Below are 21,643 nucleotides of genomic sequence, written 5' to 3'. Positions count from 1 at the left end.
GATCCCCTAAGATTCAAGGAACGGGGCACATGCCCATCCTGCGGGACGCTCCCCTGGAACACCGCCAGCCCCGGCCCCGCCTCTGCTGTCCGCCTGGAACACAGAAGCACATGACCGGAAGTGACGACACACGCACACACGCTGGAGCTGCAAAGCCATCTTTGACAGCTGCTGCCATCTTTGACAACTGCCGTTTAGGGGGCCCAGACGGAGGGCTCCCAGGTCTCATCAGGTGTCCAAGTGTGAGGTGACGTGAGTTACAAATGTGGGGACACACATCCGGCATCGTCTAGCCTTTCTCTCTGAAAAGAGGGGTCCGGACAACACCCGGCCACCCTACCCCTGCTCTCACACGGATGATTCGGGCCTGCATCTTAAGCCCCAAGTTCATCCGCTTCACCCAGGTGGTCTCTGAGAGGAAGGCTTCGGTCCGGGGCTTGTGGACCCCAATTTGGCACAGTAGAGGGAAAGCCCTGAGCCCTGTAGCTAAAGGAGGGACCTGCGGGAGGGACTGTGAGGGTCTCCACACACCAGAACGGCGGCCATGCAAAACCCCCACCCCCTGCGACTTGCCCTCGGAGCATCCGGGTAGGATCCGGGCAACTCTAACGTTTGCGGGGCACCCTCTTTGCGATCTCGGAGGCGGGACACTGAGGGAGGAGGGGGCCTTGGTCGGAGCGGTTGGAGGCTGGTCAGAACAGGGAGGATGTCAGGGCTCAGAAGCCGCCAGGGTGAGGACTTTCCTCTCCGACACATGGGCGAATCAGCACCAACTCCTGTGGTCAGCGCATCCTCCAGGCACAAGGGGAAGGGAGGCTGTGGTCTGAGTGGGGAGGTTAGAGCTTGTGGCAGAAGGGAGGGTCCCGGGACGCTTCGGTGGGAGGCTGAGTGCGCCCTCCTCTCCTTCTCCAGAGTCACAGGGAAGATGGCAGCATCAACTTCAGAACAGAAGAGGGAATGGGGCGGGTGCTAGAGGGTCGTTACCCGTTTTTCATCCTAACTCTGAATGTGAACTGAAAGGACATGCCTCCCCTGCCAGCCCCCACAGGACCCCCTCTAACGCCCAGGCAGGGCTGTCTGGCTGCGCCCCAGGGCTCACTCTCACCTCCTCCTCAGGGGTCTCAAGGCACAGGCTCCCCAGGGAACAGGAGACTTGTGGGTCCTAGAGCAGTGGACTCAAGGCTCCCCTAAGAAGCAGACTTGGTTTAAGCCGGGGATGACTCTCCCTGGTGAAGGTGCTCACAGCATTTCTTTGTCCTTCCTTAAGGTGCCCTCCTTGCCTGCCTTTATAACTGCACGCTGCGTGCGGTCCCTGACTTCTGTCATCATGCCTCGGAAGCACAAAAACAAGTCTCATGGCCACGGGAAACGCCACCAGGTCCAGGGGGAAGCTCAGGAGCCCCAGGCCAGTGCTGCTGCAGCCCCAGGAGAGGAGCGCCCCTCCTCCCCCTCTTCTGCCCCTCAGGGTTCTCCCCCGAGCTCCCCTGTTTCTGGCGATCCCCAGGAGCTTCAGGGAGCCATGGCCCCTAGCTGTCCTGATGCAGGGCCTTCCTGCGCAGGATCTGATGAAGGTGCCCAGGGCCCAGAGGAGGAAAGTGCAGATGCCGCCCAGTCAGCCCTGGTCGTTCGGAGCTTTCGCAGAGATCCTCTGAACAGGAAGGCCAGCATGCTGGTGGAGTTCCTGCTGGAGAAGTACAACAAGAAGGAGCCCATCACGCAGAACGCCCTGATGAAGGTCATCAGCAGCAAGTACAAGGAGCACTTCCCTGAGATCCTGAGGAGAGCCTCTGAGCGCGTGGAGCTGGTGTTTGGCCTGGAGCTGAAGGAAGTCGACTGCAGCAGGAACATCTACGCCCTCATCAACAAGTTCAGTCTCGGGGCTGAGGAAGGTTCACGTGGTGAGCGGGGGATGCCCAAGTCTGGTCTCCTCATGGCGCTCCTGGGCATCATCTTTATGAAGGGTAACTGTGCCACCGAGGAGGAGGTCTGGGATTTCCTCAATGTGTTGGGGATCTATGATGGGAGGAATCACTCCATCTTTGGGGAGCCCAGAAAGCTCATCACCAAAGATCTGGTGGAGAAGGGGTACCTAAACTACCGCCGGGTGCCCAAAAGTGGTCCTCCGAGCTACGAGTTCCTGTGGGGCCCGAGAGCTTATGCTGAGACCAGTAAGATGAAGGTGTTGGAAGTTCTGGCCAAGATCCAGGATACGGTCCCGAGTTCCTTCCCAGACCTCTTTCACGAGGCTCTGAGAGATCAGGTGGAGAGAGCAGGGCTGAGAGGCGTTTCCATTCCTCCAGCTGTGGCTAAGGCCAGTGCCCCTTCCAGGGCCAAGTCCTGCAGCTCCTCCCACATCTAGGGAGGGGGGCAGGGCACTTTGTGCCCTTTCTGTCTGAAGAGAACAGTCCACCTCTTCAATAGTGCAGGGTAGTATGTGTGGAGAGAACAAAACCCATAAGTTGTTCACAGTTCTAAGTAGTATGGGAGTTTAGGTGCAGTTTTAACAAAATGTGTACGTTTTCCTTTTGTCCATATGAATTATATGTAGTCAAAAATAGATGATCTAGGTAGGTAGGTAGAAGTGTTTTATATTTTTAAATGTTACTACTCTTCATAACGTTTATTGTACTACAGAATCTAGGTTTATTAATGTCATGGATGTCATGTTTACTGCTGTTAGGTTTATGATTAGGAGTTCGTTATTTGTAAACAAGTTGAAAAGACTTCAGTATTTTCTTGGTGGTCCAGAACGAGGGAACATAATGTTGGAATAGAATTTTACTTGGAAATGTGTAAGAATCCTAGAGATGAAGATTTCGGATCACAAAGCTTTCAGGGTAAATGCTGTTTTATTCTTCGTTTGTCTTCTCTGTCCTCTTTCCTAGTAAAAGTTAATAACTTAGACTAAGATTTGCTTAGCTTATTCAAACTGTATGACACTTAAATGATAATAAAATAGAGTCTTTGCTCATCATTTTCTTTTTCTCCCAATTTAATTGATCATCTTCTGTTTAGAAGGCTTTCTTTCTTTTTTTTTTTTTTTTATTTAGAAGTCTTTCTTATAGTACTGGGTTGGTAAGAAAATGACCAAGCCCCTGCCCATGGAATTTTGAGTCTAGCAGCAGGTACCATATAAGGAATGTGGTGAGGTAAGTCTAAGGAATAAACAAATCACAAATTAAACGGGGGGAGGTTTGGAAGAGGAGGCTCCAGATGAAAGCAAGCAAGTCTAAGTTACCTGATTAAGGCAGCATTGATTCTTGGGAAACATCTAGTTCTCGGTGGGAGGTAATTTTCAGTCCAGATGCATGGTGGGCTAGATGAAGCTGTGGCAGTGATGCCAGACACTCATATGATGGTTCTCAGAGGTGAGGCTGTAAACCTGGAATATATCTAAACCATATATTCACCATTATTTGGGGATATCAGGAAACCATAGGGAATGGAAGGGGCCCTGTGCACTTGAGCCAGTGCAAGTGAACCCTCAGACTACATGTTTTCATCAAAAGCTGTCCAGAGAGTTTCTGAGAAATAAGGCTGATACCCATTGAAGTGAGATGCCAAGATGTCACTGGACTGTCTCTCTTTGTCGGGGATGGGAGCATCACAGCTTGCTCTGTTCAACGGGCAGTTTAATTAGGTTATGTTGAGTGTAATTTGGCAAACTTTCAGGGAGGGCTCAATTGTTAGTGGCAATGGTTATTAAAATAGGGGTGGTTTGGATAAAAGGCACCGGAGAGAGAAATTGCTGGTCCTTGAGACAAATGAACTTGCATTTGCATCCATGTGGATAAGAGAATTTCACATCCATATTAAAACAGAAGCTCCAATAGGGAAAAACTGCTTACTTTTACTTGCTTGGGAGCATTAGTGCCAATGTGGATTTGATTATTGGTTGAGGTTGCATATTCTCTAATATAGACTGGAAATAAAATTATGTGATGGACGTTTGCTATCATTTGGGGTAAAAATCATCTTCATAAGTACTGCCATTCATTGAAAGTACCAGTTTGTCTCATACTGTGCCAGGTGATTTACATATATCACACGTGTCTGTGGTCCTACACGATAGACATTTTCAAGCACAACTGGCAGATAAAAGGAGCTGGAATAAAGAAGCTCAAATTCAAAGCTCATAAATGACAGTAGCTGGACTGAACCCCGGCACTGTATTCCTCTAGAGCCCATACTGTGCCACTCCTCAAGGATGAGGCCAACCTTGGGTTGCTTCCTCTTTCTGATCACTAGTCCAAAAGGTATTTCACATGTTAAATAGCAGAATTTCCCAAGAAGTCTTTCAGAGAAGAGACAGGAGTCAACATAAAGATAGATGAATGAAGGCTTAGGAGACAAAAAACACATCATAACTGAAGTCACAGAGAGACTGGCCTGTGTCTGCTCTCAGAAGGCCAAGACAAGGCTGCCAGGCTGAGCATTCCCTCACTTCTTCTCACGGCTTGCAAGGACATGATCTTTGCTCTACATGGTTCACCATAGGGTTAAAGAAATAGGAAATCCAGAGTCCCCCAGGAGTCAAGGTGAAGAACCTGAGTGAGGGCATTACCCCAATGCTGAACAGAGTGGGCCCCAAGAAGCCTGAATCCTGATGTCATCCCTGAAAGGGCACAGGTAGGAGTAGCCTCGAGTTGCATTTCCAGACTTTCCCTCTCTGGCCCCATAGGACTGAGGACCTTAGTGTGAGGAGAGCTCCCTTACGTAAACAAACAAAGGAGACCCAAACCCTGCCAGGAGTCAAGCTTTGGACTTGTGAAACCCCCTGACCTCAAAACTCAGGAAACCCCACAAAACCCTGCCCTGCCCTTCCTGGCATCCCTGGGATACCTCCTGATTGTTGACATGACATGCCCATTTCCTTCTATGATGTCACAAGGGGTTTTGGGACATGGCCCAAGGGGTATAGCCTAGGGCCAGCAGTGGGATTATTTCCAGATTTTCCAGAAACCAACTGAATACCCTGAAGTCAAAGGGACCCACACACCTCAAAACCATACGATTCATCTCATCCTCTGCACCTCAGAAGACCAAGGACAGGTATGGAGGGATGAGGAGAATCTTACTTCCTCCTAGGGGTCACATGGAGATGCTTGCCCTAATATAAGAAAGTACAGTAGTATAAGGGGTGGGCCTAAGGAGAAGGGAGGTAGAATTTCAGGCCACAAAAGAGGTCAAAGCAAGGACTGAGGGATCTTCTACCAATAAAAAGAAGTGATAACGAATACAGCCCTGTTCCTTGTAGCCCTTGAAGAACCAGGGCAGAGCGATCAAGCTGAAGTTTCACCAACATTTATTTATATCAGGTGTGAAGGAGGTGAAACACTTAGTATGAAGTTGCAGATACCATTCCAAGAAAGGGGTGGGGACACCAGGCCCTATTGGGAACCAAATGAAGTACTCTTAATGAGTGCTGAGGACTCCAGAGGCCAGGACACAACTTCCCACTGAGCACTCACTTTTCGGTGATAACTACTGAATGGGGTGATAAGCTGAGGACTCCTTCACTTCTCAGAAATCCCACAGAGATTTGTGATGCCAACTACAGAACAGCAGAGGGAATGGGTCAGATAACTGGCCACCATTTTGGTGGTGGTCTTGAATGTGAAATAACAGATGCCTCTGTGTAGGAGAATACCAGCCCCTTCTGTCAGCCCAGCGTACCTGAGGCAGGGGTGGCAGGAAACAGCCTAGGGATCACTCTAATTTCCTTCAAGATGTTTATCAAAGGACAGGCTCATTAGGAGAATAGGAACCCTAGGGGTTTTCAGAACAGTGCCCTCAAGAAAACCACAAATGTAGCCTGCCTTATAACCAAGGTGGTATTTCCCTGCTGCGGCTGCACACTCAATATTCGTCATCCTGCGGGCGCTTGCCACCTGCCCTCCTACTCACACTTATAATCACTATCCCCCAGGGCAGTCATCATGCCTTGGGGTCAAATCATAAGCTCTGCATCCGTGAAAAATGCCACCAGGCCCAAGATGAGCCCCAGAGTCACAAGGGAGTTGAGCCCGCTGCAGTAATGGAACAGCTTCCCTCTACCTCTTCTCTTTTAGAAGATAATTCACAGAGCTCATTAGCTACTGGGTCAAATAGCACTTCCCAGGGGTCTTTGGAAGCCTCATCTACTACCAGCACTTTTTCAAGTAGTTCTGACGTATCTGATGAGGAAGATACCAGTCAAGATGAGGAAGATTCATGTTCCTCCCATGTCTCAGCTTCTACTGAGAAGACCTACAGTGATACTCTGAACACCATGACAAGTTTCTTGGAGCAGTTCCTCCTGTATAAGTAAAAAATTAAGCAGCCCATTATGAAGGAAGACATGCTGAAGATTATCCACCCAAGATACCATGACAGATTTGCTGAGATTCTCAATAGCTTCTGAACACATTGAGGCTCTCTTTGCAGTTTACTTGAAGGAAGTTGACTCAACCATCCACTCCTATGACCTTGTAAGCAACCTGAACCTGCCCAACAATGGCAGGGTGTGGGATGGTAGGGGCTTACCTAAAACCGGTCTCTTGATGACAGTTCTGGGTGTGATCTTCATGAAGGGCAACTGTGCCGCTGAGGAAGACATCTGGAGATTCTTGAATATGATGCGAGTATATGCTGGGAGAAAACACTTCATCTATGGAGAGCCCAGGAAGATCATCACCAAAGACTTAGTGATGATGAAGTACCTGGAGTACCACCAGGTTGCCAGCAATGATCCTCCACGTACGAGTTCCTGTGGGGCCCAAGAGCCCATGCTGAAACCAGCAAAATGAAAGTCTTGGAATTTTTGGCAAAAGTCAATGATACGGTCCCCAGGGCCTTCTCATCACAATATGAAGAAGCTTTGCGAGATGAGGAGGAGAGAGCTCGAGCCACAGCCAGGCCTGGTATGACTGTCACTTCCAGGCACGTTCCATGGCCACGTCCATCAAATTCTCCCACTTCTACTGAAAATCAAGACTTTTAAAAAATCAACCAGATAAGAACATTTGACATCAAAATAGGGACTTTTGTTGAAATGGGAAGCAATCTCCTGGTAAAACTGCTGGGAGAAAGGAATGAAAAACTAAAATGAAAAAAATTCCAAAACATGATCAACCTTGATTTTTCTCCATCTTTTTTGTCTTTTGTTTTGTAAAATTAAATAATTTATACCTTGATATGCTTATGAAAAAATGCAGGAAGTATTAAACCTTAAGAAGTTAGACCTCTTACTGTCTTCATTTATTTCTTGAGCATGTGCTCTTTGAAAGGCTCTATGCTAGTTCTGGTGAGGCTAAGATCAAGACCTAGCCTATGCCCATACAACTTTAGAAACAGGTGCTGCATTACATAAGGAAGATGTTGAGATAGACCTTATGAATGACAGGAAAGTAAAAAGACTATCCAGGAAGAAATCTCTACCTGGGGTAACATCCTGATTTGTTAGGCTTTCCACAACAAAACCCCACAGAATGGGTGGCTGAAACAACTGAAATTCTCAGAGTTCTAGAGGCTGCAAGTCCAAGATGAGGGCTGGCTTACCCTGAGGCCTCTCCCCTTGGCAGCCATATGGCTGCCCTCTTCACTTGGCATTCCTTTTGAGTGCATATATCCCTGGTGCCTCCTTTTGTGTCCCAATCTCTTCTTGTGTCACACTGGGTTATGGCCCACCCTAATGACTTCATTTTAACTCAACCATCTCTTTAAAGACCTTATCTCTAACTACAGTTGCATTCTGAAGTACTCTGAGTTATGCCTTCAATATGCATTTTTGGAAGGGACACAATTTGGCCCCTAACAGACAGAAATCTAAGGTGTCTCTGCTCTAATCTCAATGCAGGAGATACCAGTGCACAGACTGCTATTCTACACATATCGTCTCCAGGGAGTTTCTGAGATGTAAGGGTGAACTCCCTTCAGATGTGCAGGGAAGGAGGAAATTCTTCCTTTAACCCCTTTTGAGTTCTTGTGGTTAGACTGCTAATAAAGTTGACACAAGACAGGGTAACAGGAGAAAAAGAGAAAAATAGCAATTCATGTGCACAGAAGTGTCATAGAAATGGGACCTAAGAAGTAGGCAAAGTCATATCCATTGAGTAGGTGATGCTGTCCAACAATTTCATGCTCCTTCATCCCCTCCTCTTCCTGCCAATCTTTCCCAGCATCGGGATCTTTTCCAAGGAGTCAGTTCTTCACATCAGGTCACCAAAGTATTGGAGTTTCAGCTGCAGCATCATTCCTTCCAATGAATGTTCAGGACTGATATCCTTTAGAATTGGCTGGTTAGATCTCCTTGCGGTCCAAGGGACTCTCACGCATCTTCCCCAGGAGGAACAAGATGGCAAGAGGAGTTGATGAACATGGAATACATTTCTATCCACGGACACATCAGGAATACACCTTCAGACACAGAAGTGCATGCAGAATGACAGCTGAGAGTGGACAGGAGTACATGACCAGCAGAAAAGAATATATAGACCCACACATAACTCAAGATCAAGCCCTGAGCCTTTAGAGTGGGTCACTGGCCCCAAGATCCTAGACTACCAGAGAACTAACCCTAGGGATAACAAATAGTGAGAACTCACACAAAGGAAACCAGTGTAATACAAGACCTGCCATCACCAAACCACATAGCACCTTGTGCAGAACGCCTCATCTAAACAGCAAAGAAAACAAAAATACAAACACAATCATCAGCAGACAGGATGACCACCTTACTCTGCCTTGCCCATCAGAGGAAAAAACTAACAAACAAAAACTCAGCACAAATCTCACCCTATAAGAAGCTTACACAAACCACTAGACAAACCTTAGAGAGCAGAAACAAAAAGGAAGAAAGAATTCAACCTTGAAGCCTGGGAAGAGGAGACCTCAAACATGATAATTAAAATAATAATAATAATAATGAAAAAGACACAGAAATACTACACAAATGAAAGAACAAACCAGAAACACAGAAGTCCAAATAAATGAAGAGGAAATAGGCAAACTACCTGATCAAGAATTTATTGCTAAAGGGAATGCAGTGATACAGATACTTTGAAAACTGTCTGGCAATTTCTTTTAAGTTATATAGTTTTATCATATGATCTAGCAAATGAAAGTTAAGGTATTTGCTGAAAAGAGCCAAAGGCTTAAGCCCATCCAAAAACATTCACCCAAATTTTAATAGCAGAATAAGTCATAGCTTCCAAGAACCGAAATCACCAAAGATGACCTTCAGTAGATGAGTGAGTAAACAAACTATGGTAAGCTACATGGAATGCTATTCAGTCCTGGAAGAAAACATTTCAAACCATAAAAAGATATAGAGAAAATCCAATGTATAAAGATTAACAGAAGGAGCCAGTATAAAAAGCCTACATAGGGAGAGGAGCCAAGATGGCAGAGGAATAGGACAGGGAGACCACTTTCTCTCTTACAAATTCATCAAAAGAATAACTGAACGCAGAGCAAACTTTACAAAACAACTTCTGATTGCTAGCTGAGGTCATCACGCACCCAGAAAAGCAACCCATTGTCTTCGAAAGGAGGTAGGACAAAATATAAAAGATAAAAAGAGAGAAAAGAGCCAAGGACGGAGATCCGTCCTGGGAAGGGAGTCTTAATAGAGGAAGTTTCCAAACACCGGGAAACCCTCGCACTGGCGGGCCTGGGGGAAGTGTTTGAATCTCGGAGGGCAACCTGACTGGGAGGAGAACAATAAATAAAACCCACAGATTACGTTCCTAAAATCAACTCCCAGCAGAAAAGTACCCCAGACACCCACATCCGCCACCACCAAGTGGGGGCAGAACGGAGAGGAGTTGGCAGCATTGCTTAGGGTAAGGTCCGGGCCTGAGTGCCCTGAGGACAATCGGAGGGAGCTTTTGTGAATTACCAACTTAAACTGTGGGATAGCAAAAGAGAAAGAGAAAATTAACTGGCCGGAACACACTGCCGCCGTTCGCAGAACAAAGGGACCAAGCAAGTCCAGAGAAGAGCTCGCAGGCTACGGACCGGCCCAGCCCCGCCAGAGGCCGGAGGCAGGGGGGAGGGGAAAGGGGCAGGCTCGGCCCCAAGGACCGCATCCCCTATCGCACTGCAAACAGGCCTGCAGTTTCTAATCAAAGACCTCCTGAGATTTTGGATGGTCGACATTTGCCGGGAGGGTCACAGCGAGACACGGCGCAGGCACCCGACCGGCGCAGGTGGGGACTGGGGCTGGGGACGCGGAGGGCAGAAGGCGCAGGCACCCGACCGGCGCGGGCAGAAACTGAGGCTGGGATCGTGCAGGGGAGAAGGCGCGCCGCACCTGGGGAGAGTGCGCCTGTCAAGCTCCTGGCTACCTGAGCCGCTCTGAAGGGGAAGGCACCAAAAGCAGGCGCAGGTTTTTCTTCCGCGCTTTTGTGGAGCACCCGAGGGCTGGAACCGCGTGCAGCGCAGGGCTCGCTCCATATAGAGCAGCTGGGAGCCTGAGCAGTAGACGGGGAAAGCAGTGCCAGCCCGTCCCCCGCAGTGCCAGCCCCTCCCCGCAGCGCCAGCCCCTCCCCGCAGCGCGACAGAATTAGCTACCTGAATAAGAGTCCACCTCCGCCCGCCTGTGTCAGGGCGGAAATTAGGCACTGCAGAGACCGGCCAACAGAAGCCAAATAAACAAAGGGAACCGCTTCAGAAGGGACCGGTGCAACAGATCAAAATCCCTGTAGGTAACACCGACTACACTGGAAAGGGCCTGTAGATATCGAGAAGTGTAAGCTGGAACGAGGAGCTACCTGAAACTGAACCGAACCCACACTGACCGCAGCAGCTCCAGAGAATTTCCTAGATAGACTTTTACTTTTTTTTTTTTAAGTAAGAAAAAAAAATTTTTTTCTTTTTTCTTTTTTCTCTTTTATTTTCTTTTAAAATTCCCTATTACTCCCCCATTACTCCTTAACTTTCATTTTCATAGATTTGTACGATTTTTTTAATTAGAAAATTTTTTTTCTTGTTTTTTTCTCTTCTTTTTTTCCCTTTTTCTCTTCTATTTTCTATTTTTCTTTTTCTCTTATTTCCTTTTAAAGTCCTCTATTACTCCTCTACTACTCCTTAATTTTCATTTTCATTACACTATAACCTTACCAAAAAAAAAGAGAAGAGAAGCCCTATTTTTAAACCGAACTTCATATATATTTCTAAAATTTTTTTGTGTGTTTTGGTTTTTGTTTTTAATATAGTATTTTTAAGAGTCTAACCTCTACTCTAGATTTTTAATCTTTGTTTTTCAGTATATGATATAAATTGTGGACATTTAAGAATCCAATATTCAGTTTCCATTTTTATTCAGGAGTGTGTTGATTATTCTCTCCCAATCTTGACTCTCCATTTTCTACCTCAGAACACCTCTATTTCCTCCTTTCCCCTTCTCTTCCCAATCCAATTCTGTGAATCTTTGTGGGTGTCTGGGCTACGGAGAACACTCTGGGAACAGACAACTGCGTAGATCTGTCTCTCTCCTCTTGAGTCCCCCTTTTTCTCCTCCTGCTCATCTCTATCTCCCTCCTCCCTCTCCTCTTCTTCATATAACTCTGTGAACCTCTCTGGGTGTCCCTCACTGTGGAGAATCCTTTCACCATTAACCTAGAAGTTTTATGATTGGTGCTGTATGGATGGAGAAGTCTTAAGGCTACTGGAAGAATAAAACTGAAATCCAGAGGCAGGAGACTTAAGCCCAAAACCTAAGAACACCAGAAAACTCCTGACTACATGGAACTTTAAGTAATAAGAGACCGTCCAAAAGCCTCCATACCTACACTGAAACCAACCACCACCCAAGAGCCAATAAGTTCCACAGCAAGACATACCACGCAAATTCTCCAGCAACACAGGAACATAGCCCTGAGTGTCAACATACAGGCTGCCCAAGGTCACACCTAACACATAGACCCATCTCAAAACTCATTACTGGGTACTCCATTGCTCTCCAGAGAGAAGAAATCAACTTCCACGCACCAGAACACCGACGCAAGCTTCCCTAACCAGGAAACCTTGACAAGCCAATCGTCTAACCCCACCCACTGGGTAAAACCCCCACAATAAAAAGGAACCACAGACCTCCAGAATACAGAAAGCCCACTCCAGACACAGCAATCTAAACAAGATGAAAAGGCAGAGAAATACCCAGCAGGTAAAGGAACATGAAAAATGCCCACCAAGCCAAACAAAAGAGGAGGAGATAGGGAATCTACCTGAAAAAGAAATAAAATAATTATAATAAAAATGATCCAAAATCTTGAAAAAAAAAATGGAGTTACAGATAAATAGCCTGGAGACAAAGATTGAAAAGATGCAAGAAATGTTTAATAAAGACCTAGAAGAAATAAAAAAGAGTCAATTAAAAATGAATAACACAATGAATGAGATCAAAAACACTCTGGAGGGAACCAAGAGTAGAATAACGGAGGCAGAAGATAGGATAAGTGAGGTAGAAGATAAAATGGTAGAAATAAATGAAGCAGAGAGGAAAAAAGAAAAAAGAATGAAAAGAAATGAGGACAACCTCAGGGACCTCTGGGACAATGTGAAATGCCCCAACATTCGAATCATAGGAGTCCCAGAAGAAGATGATAAAAAGAAAGGCCATGAGAAAATACTCGAGGAGATAATAGCTGAAAACTTCCCTAAAATGGGGAAAGAAATAGCCATCCAAGTCCAAGAAACCCAGAGAGTCCCAAACAGGATAAACCCAAGGCAAAACACCCCAAGACACATATTAATCAAATTAACAATGATCAAATACAAAGAACAAATATTAAAAGCAGCAAGGGAGAAACAACATATAACACACAAAGGGATTCCCATAAGGATAACAGCTGATCTATCAATAGAAACCCTCCAGGCCATAAGGGAATGGCAGGACATACTCAAAGTAATGACGGAGAATAACCTACAACCTAGATTACTGTATCCAGCAAGGATCTCATTCAGATATGAAGGAGAATTCAAAAGCTTTACAGACAAGCAAAAGCTGAGAGAATTCAGCACCACCAAACCAGCTCTTCAACAATTGCTAAAGGATCTTCTCGAGACAGGAAATGCAGAAAGGTTGTATAAACGTGAACCCAAAACAACAAAGTAAATGGCAACGGGACCACACCTATCAATAATTACCTTAAATGTAAATGGGTTGAATGCCCCAACCAAAAGACAAAGATTGGCTGAATGGATACAAAAACAAGACCCCTACATATGCTGTCTACAAGAGACCCACCTCAAAGCAAAAGACACATACAGACTAAAAGTGAAGGGCTGGAAAAAAATATTTCACGCAAACGGAGACCAAAAGAAAGCAGGAGTCGCAATACTCATATCAGATAAAATAGACTTTCAAATAAAGGATGTGAAAAGAGACAAAGAAGGACACTACATAATGATCAAAGGATCAATCCAAGAAGAAGATATAACAATTATAAATATATATGCACCCAACATAGGAGCACTGCAATATGTATGGCAAACGCTAACGAGTATGAAAGAGGAAATTAATAGTAACACAATAACAGTGACTTTAATACCCCACTCACAACTATGGATAGATCAACTAAACAGAAAATTAACAAGGAAACAGAAACCTTAAATAACACAATGGACCAGCTAGACCTAATTGATATCTATAGGACATTTCACCCCAGAACATTTTCTCAAGTGCACACGGAACCTTCTCCAGAACAGATCACATCCTGGGCCATAAATCTAGACTTGGAAAATTCAAAAAAATAGAAATCATTCCAGTCATCTTTTCTGACCACAGTGCAGTAAGATTAGATCTCAATTACAGGAAAAAAAATTGTTAAAAATTCAAACATATGGAGGCTAAATAACACGCTTCTGAATAACCAACAAATTATAGAAGAAATCAAAAAAGAAATCAAAATATGTATAGAAATGAATGAAAATGAAAACACAACAACCCAAAACCTATGGGACATTGTAAAAGCAGTGCTAAGGGGAAAGTTCATAGCATTACAGGCTTACATCAAGAAACAAGAAAAAAGCCAAATAAATAACCTAACTCTACACCTAAAGCAATTAGAGAAGGAAGAAATGAAGAACCCCAGGGTTAGCAGAAGGAAAGAAATCTTAAAAACTATGGCAGAAATAAATGCAAAAGAAACTAAAGAGACCATAGCAAAAATCAACAAAGCTAAAACTGGTTTTTTGAAAAAATAAACAAAATTGACAAACCATTAGTGTCAGGGAATGTTTGACAGGAGGATTCCTACATGCTGTCTCTCATGAGTCCTTTGTCCCTCTTCAAGCACAACAGCATGCTGCTCCCAGGGACTGAGGTCATTGTGTGAGGCAGGCTTGGGTCTCCTTTAGTAAACATTCTCTTTAGGACAAAACTGCTTAGTCTCGTTCCCCTTTCTTGAGATACGGATTTTGTCATGACCTTGTGACTAATATTACCCCTTGTTCCCTTGGTAACGGTTGCTGTACGTTTGGTTTTCTGATCTTTATCGTTCCTGAAAGAAGTTTCTTGTACCATAGCCTATATATACTCATAGGAAAATCATTAAAGCACCTTTGCTCCATCAGAGCTTAGGTCCCCGGGTCTTTTTTGTCTCTCTCTCTCTCTCTCTCTTTTTCTGGCTGACTCTCTGGAGCGTGGAGACCCGTCGTGCTCACTTTTCTGCCCAGGCTTCTAAGACTCCCTCGAGAGGGCGCCTGGTGCCTTCGTGAGCAATGCAAGTCCTGTGTCAAGGACTTTATTGGTCCTCTGCGTAAACCAAGGGATATCAGCCTCTTTCTCTCTTTCACTTTCTTATCGTCAACTCCATACCACAAGGTTCTGGTCCATTAAAGGACCCCAACACATTAGCAAGAGTCATTAAGAAACAAAGAGAGAGGAACCAAATTAACAAAATTAGAAATGAAAATGGAGAGATCACAACAGACAACACTGAAATACAAAGGATCATAAGAGACTACTACCAGCAGCTCTATGCCAATAAAATGGACAACTTGGATGAAATGGACAAATTCTTAGAAAATTATAACTTTCCAAAACTGAACCAGGAAGAAATAGAAGATCTTAACAGACCCATCACAAGCAAGGAAATTGAAACTGTAATCAGAAATCTTCCCGCAAACAAAAGCCCAGGACCAGACGGCTTCACAGCTGAATTCTACCAAAAATTTAGAGAAGAGCTAACACCTATCTTACTCAAACTCTTCCAGAAAATTGCAGATGAAGGTAAACTTCCAAACTCATTCTATGAGGCCACCATCACCCGAATTCCAAAACCAGACAAAGATGCCACAAAAAAAGAAAACTACAGGCCAATATCACTGATGAACATAGATGCAAAAATCCTTAACAAAATTCTAGCAAACAGAATCCAACAACATATTAAAAAAATCATACACCATGACCAAGTGGGCTTTATCCCAGGAATGCAAGGATTCTTTAATATCTGCAAATCAATCAATGTAATACACCACATTAACAAATTGAAAGATAAAAACCATATGATTATCTCAATAGATGCAGAGAAAGCCTTTGACAAAACTCAACACTCATTTATGATTAAAACTCTCCAGAAAGCAGGCATAGAAGGAACATACCTCAACATAATAAAAGATATATATGACAAACCCACAGCAAGCATCACCCTCAATGGTGAAAAATTGAAAGCATTCCCCCTGAAATCAGGAACAAGACAAGGGTACCCACTCTCACCTCTACTATTCAACATAGTTTTGGAAGTTTTGGCCACAGCAATCAGAGCAGAAAAAGAAGTAAAAGGAATCCAGATAGGAAAAGAAGTGAAACTCTCGATGTTTGCAGACGACATGATCCTCTACATAGAAAACCCTAAAGACTCTTCCAGAAAATTACTAGAGCTAATCAATGAATATAGTAAAGTTGCAGGATATAAAATTAACACACAGAAATCCCTTGCATTCCTATATACTAACAATGAAAAAACAGAAAGAGAAATTAAGGAAACAATACCATTCACCATTGCAACAAAGATAATAAAATACTTAGGAGTATATCTACCTAAAGAAACAAAAGACCTATACATAGAAAACTATAAAACACTGATGAAAAAAATCAAAGAGGACACAAACAGATAGAGAAACATACCGTGTTCATGGATTGGAAGAATCAATATTGTCAAAATGGCTATTCTACCCAAAGCAACCTATAGATTCAATGCAAGCCCTATCAAGCTACCAACAGTATTTTTCACAGACCTAGAACAAATAATTTCACAATTTGTAGGTAAATACAAAAAACCTCGAATAGCCAAAGTAATCTTGAGAAAGAAGAATGGAACTGGAGGAATCAACCTGCCTGACTTCAGACTCTACTACAAAGCCACAGTCATCAAGACAATATGGTACTGGCACAAAGACAGAAATATAGATCAATGGAATATAATAGAAAGCCCAGAGATAAATCCACGAACCTATGGACACCTTATCTTCAACAAAGGAGGCAAGGATATACAATGGAAAAAAGACAACCTCTTTAACAAGTGGTGCTGGGAAAACTGGTCAACCATTTGTAAAAGAATGAAACTAGAACACTTTCTAACACCATACACAAAAATAAACTCAAAATGGATTAAAGATCTAAATGTAAGACAAGAAACTATAGAACTCCTAGAGGAGAACTTAGGCAAAACACTCTCCGACATAAATCACAGCAAGATCCTCTATGACCCACCTCCCAGAATATTGGAAATAAAAGCAAAAATAAACAAATGGGACCTAATGAAACTTAAAAGCTTTTGCACAACAAAGGAAACTATAAGTAAGGTGAAAAGACAGCCCTCAGATTGGGAGAAAATAATAGCAAATGAAGAAACAGACAAAGGATTAATCTCAAAAATATACAAGCAACTCCTGCAGCTCAATTCCAGAAAAATAAATGACCCAATCAAAAAATGGGCCAAAGAACTAAACAGATATTTCTCCAAAGAAGACATACAGATGGCTAACAAACACATGAAAAGATGCTCAACATCTTTTCATTATTAGAGAAATGCAAATCAAAACCACAATGAGGTACCATTACACAGCAGTCAGGATGGCTGCTATCCAAAAGTCTACAAGCAATAAATGCTGGAGAGGGTGTGGAGAAAAGGGAACCCTCTTACACTGTTGGTGGGAATGCAAACTAGTACAGCCACTATGGAAAACAGTGTGGAGATTTCTTAAAAAACTGGAAATAGAACTGCCATATGACCCAGCAATCCCACTTCTGGGCATACACACTGAGGAAACCAGATCTGAAAGAGACATGTGCACCCCAATGTTCATCGCAGCACTGTTTATTATAGCCAGGACATGGAAGCAACCTAGATGCCCATTTGCAAACGAATGGATAAGGAAGCTGTGGTACATATACACCATGGAATATTACTCAGCCATTAAAAAGAATTCATTTTAATCAGTTCTAATGAGATGGATGAAACTGGAGCCCATTATACAGAGTGAAGTAAGCCAGAAAGATAAAGAACATTACAGCATACTAACACATATATATGGAATTTAGAAAGATGGTAATGATAACCCTATATGCAAAACAGAAAAAGAAACACAGAAGTACAGAAGAGATTTTGAGCTCTGTGGGAGAAGGTGAGGGTGGGATGTTTCAAAAGAACAGCATGTATATTATCTATAGTGAAACAGATCACCAGCCCAGGTGGGATGCATGAGACAAGTGCTCGGGCCTGGTGTACTGGGAAGACCCAGAGGAATCGGGTGGAGAGGGAGGTGGGAGGGGGGATCGGGATGGGGAATACATGTAACTCCATGGCTGATTCATGTCAATGTATGACAAAACCCACTGAAATGTTGTGAAGTAATTAGCCTCCAACTAATTTAAAAAAAAAAAGCCTACATACTGTGATTCCATCAATTTTACATTCTGGAAAATGCCAATCTTTGAAAAAGTAAAACGATCAATAGTTGTCTGGGGTTCCAAGTGAGGTTTTGAGGGATGAACAGATGGAGCATGGGAGATACATAGGGCATTCAAACTCCTCTGTAGGACACAGGGTTGACTGAGTTGATAAGATCATACATTTGTCAAACACTAAAGAAGAAGAGAGTTCCAGAATAGCATCTATTTCTACTTTATTGACTATGCCAAAGCTTTCAACTGTGTGGATCACAATAAACTGTGGAAAATTCTGAATGAGATGGGGATACCAGACCACCTGACCTGCCTCTTGAGAAACCTGTATGCAGGTCAGGAAGCAACAGTTAGAACTGGACATGGAACAACAGACTGGTTCCAAAAAGGTGGGAGTGGAAATTGATATAGCCACTATGGAGAACACTAGGGAGATTCCTTTAAAAACTGGATTAAAACTACCATATGACCCAGCAATAGAAACACTGGGCATAAACACTGAGAAAAGAAAAATTGAAAAGACGCCTGTATCCAGTGTTCATTGCAGCACTACTTACAATAGACAGGACATGGAAGCAAAGTAGACTTCAGCTGACAGATGACTGGATAAAGAAGTTGTGGTAGCCACATACAATGGAATATTAGCCATAAAAAGGAACGCATGTAAGTCACTTGTAGTGAGGTGGATGCACCTAGAGCCTGTTATACACAGCAAAGTAAGTTAGAAAGAGAAAAATAATGTACATTAACACATATACATGGAAAGTAGAAAATGGTTCTTAAGAACCTATTGAAAGGCAGGAATAGTGACACAGATGTAGAGAATGGACATGTGGACACAACAAGGGAAGGAGTGGGTAGGACGAATTGAGAGAGTGACACTGACAAATATAGAGTACCATGTGTACAAAAGATAGCTGGCAGGAAATTGCTATATAATACAGGGAGCTCAGCCTGGTGCTGTGTGACAGCCCAGAGGGGTGAGATGAGGGTGTGGGAGGACGTCTCATCAGCCAGGAGGAATATGTATACTTAGAGCTGATTCATCCTGGTGTATAGCAGAAACAGCACATTATAAAGCAACTATCTGTCAATTAAAACAACTTTTTAAAAGTCGACTAATGTAAAAACTAGAAAAAAATATGGATAAGAACACATAGCCAGTACAGAGTTATAGGCACCAATGCAAAATGAATAAAAGTCAGCAATAATGAAAAGCAAAATATCATGGTACGAATTTGATCCTCGAATTAAAATTCTTAGGAAACAGGCACAGAAGATATTGACGCATATAACGAACTTCAGAAATCTGGCATAAAAAAGATCAACACAACAAAATCAAGAGACTGGTCTAGAAGAAACAATAATACTCAGACCATGTAATAGAAAACACACCATTAAAAAAAGCAGCAATATAAAAAATGTAGATACAAAGAAACCTTAGAAAAAGGTATGCAGTCTACACTAAGGCAACAAGAAGAATTTCCTGAGCGCCTCAGGAAAAAGAAGTCTCAAACAGAATAGTATGCTATGTGTATTCATGAGGACATATTGTAAGACTACCGATTTTCCTTAAACCCTTTACAGATTTAATTCCACATTCAGAGTTGCTGAGAGCACAATCAAACGAGGGCGGCTGTATCCTGTACCCAGAACAAACCATGGAAAACTTATACAAGGAATAAAGACAACTACTAACAAAAGCAAGAACACAAAACTAAATAATCCCTGAGGAACAATAAGTCTCCATTGAACTGGACCCTATGAGTGCCCAGGTCGGGGAGTACTTTGAGGCTGACACAGGTGTGCAGGCCACAAAGGAAACAGACAACAGGATCAGCGGGAAAAGGCTTTGAACTGGAGCAGATGATTCTTCCACTGGGCCGTGGGACCATGAATCTCTACTGCTTCACTGAAGGAACCTGAGGCAGCATCCCAGAGCCCCATGCCAGGATCATGGGGCACCAAAGTTTGGGGTGGACATGGCAGTATGGCCCAGAGGTCATGAAATAACCAGCACAAACTTTGTTAGTGGTTGACAACTGGCACTTTTAAATGATCAGCTTAAGAGACTGTCACACATGGACTAGAAGAGAAAATCTTGTATCACAGAAATTGTACAAAAGGACAGAAATTCATCTCAGAACTTTCGAGCAATGCCCCTGCAGTCGACGAAGAGCCCACAGTGAAAACTGCCAGGCTAAGGAGCCCCTTCACTTTCTCTGCTGGGATTGTGTGGGGCATGGTTGGGGACTGGGGTGGAATATACCAGAAAGGGAAGGATTTCCAGGCTCCGCCTGCAGTCGATATGAAGATCCTGAGTTACATGTGAGGAGTTCCACACCACAGGAAGCATTCTCCTACCCTTCCCTCTCGCTTACCTTACCTGCAGCAGCCATTTCCAGGAAGCCTTAGGCAGAACGGTCTAGATGAGATGCCGGTGCACTTCTCACCAGGAGTCTGGGGATTTGACATCTTCCAGGTGATGCCTTGTCCTCAGGTCAGCAGACGGGACGTAATGCAGCATTACGGTCAGGGAAAGACAGGGATAGAGGACAGAGAGCATCACTCAGCACACAGGAAGTGGCCCCAGAGTGCCCTCAATGTCCGTCTCAGCAGCTCCAGGAAGGCTGTCAGGCTCGGGCTCCCAGATTCTTCCTGCTTGGTTTACTGAGAGAAGTGCGAGGCAAGGAGTAAGGCCAGCTGACTGAGCTCAGCAGGGACGTCGCAGGACCCCCTATGAGGACAGGAAAGGACCACATCTCCATCTTGCCGGAAATTCCCCCGGAAGCCCGCCCACCCAGGCCCCGCCCCTGCTGTCCTCCTGGAGTCCAGATGCGCATGGTAGGAAGTGACGGCCAGCTAACCAGGCTGGGGCTCATGCCATCTTTGAGAGGGCTGCTGTCTTTGAGAGCTGCTGTAACTGTGACCAGAGGGAGGAGTCCAAGGTCTCATCAGGTGTCCAAGTCGGAGGTGACATGAGTTACAAGTGCACTGCATAGTTACAAAGATACGCCCTGGCAGTCCCAACACCCTTTCCATCCGAAAAGAGGGGACTTCACAGCTCCCCGGACACCCTGCACCTGCTCTCCGCCTGGAGGCTCGGGCCTGGCTCTTAGGTGCAATGTCCATTGGCTTCGTATGTGGGTTCTCAGGACATAACCTGGGTCCAGGGGTGGTGGATCTGGGTGCAGGGTTGGTGGACCCTGGCTCTGTTCAGTAGAAGGAAGTCCGGGATTCTATGGATTGAAGGAGGGACCTGTGGGGGGACTGAGGGTCTCCACACCCATGATTGGCGGCCACACCTAACCCTTTATCCAGCATGACTTGGTGGGAGAGCAACCGGTCAGCACCTCAGCAGTTCTAAAGGCTGAGAGGATCCATGACTGCCCCAGTTTTTACCATGACTCTGAATGTGAACTGAGAGGAACTGCCCCCCTGCCAGCCCCAACAGGCCTCCCTCTAACGCCCAGGCAGGGCTGTCTGGCTGCGCCCCAGCAATCACTGTCACTTCCTACTCAGCAGTCTCAAGGGACAGGCTCAACAGGAGAACACGAGACTTGTCGGTCCAAGAGGACTGGCCTCAAGGACCCCTCAGAGGCGGCTTTGCATAAAGCCGGGGAGGACTCTCCTCACTGAAGTTGCTCACAACATCTGCTTGCCCCTCCTTTAGGTGCCCTCCTTGCCTGCCACCCTGCCTGCACACACCTGTGATCCATAACCTGTGTCACCATGCCTCGGAGGCACAAG

General features: G+C 44.6%; 1 protein-coding gene and 1 pseudogene across 1 annotated transcript; both read left to right on the top strand.

Moving 5' to 3' along the window:
* Positions 1 to 356: 356 nt before the first annotated feature.
* LOC133052883 (melanoma-associated antigen B4-like) lies at positions 357 to 2,359 on the top strand. The gene is made up of 2 exons (XM_061137702.1): positions 357 to 731; positions 1,268 to 2,359. The coding sequence occupies exons 1-2, from the start codon at positions 357 to 359 to the stop codon at positions 2,357 to 2,359; spliced, it is 1,467 nt and encodes a 488-aa protein (XP_060993685.1).
* Positions 2,360 to 6,037: 3,678 nt separating this feature from the next.
* On the top strand, positions 6,038 to 21,532 carry LOC133052882 (melanoma-associated antigen B5-like; annotated as a pseudogene).
* The last annotated feature ends 111 nt before the right edge of the window (positions 21,533 to 21,643 follow it).

Source organism: Dama dama, chromosome X, assembly GCF_033118175.1.
Source record: "Dama dama isolate Ldn47 chromosome X, ASM3311817v1, whole genome shotgun sequence".
Classification (NCBI taxonomy): Eukaryota; Metazoa; Chordata; class Mammalia; order Artiodactyla; family Cervidae; genus Dama; species Dama dama.
Note: the sequence above shows the minus strand (reverse complement) of the source record. Positions and strands in the feature narration are given on the sequence as shown.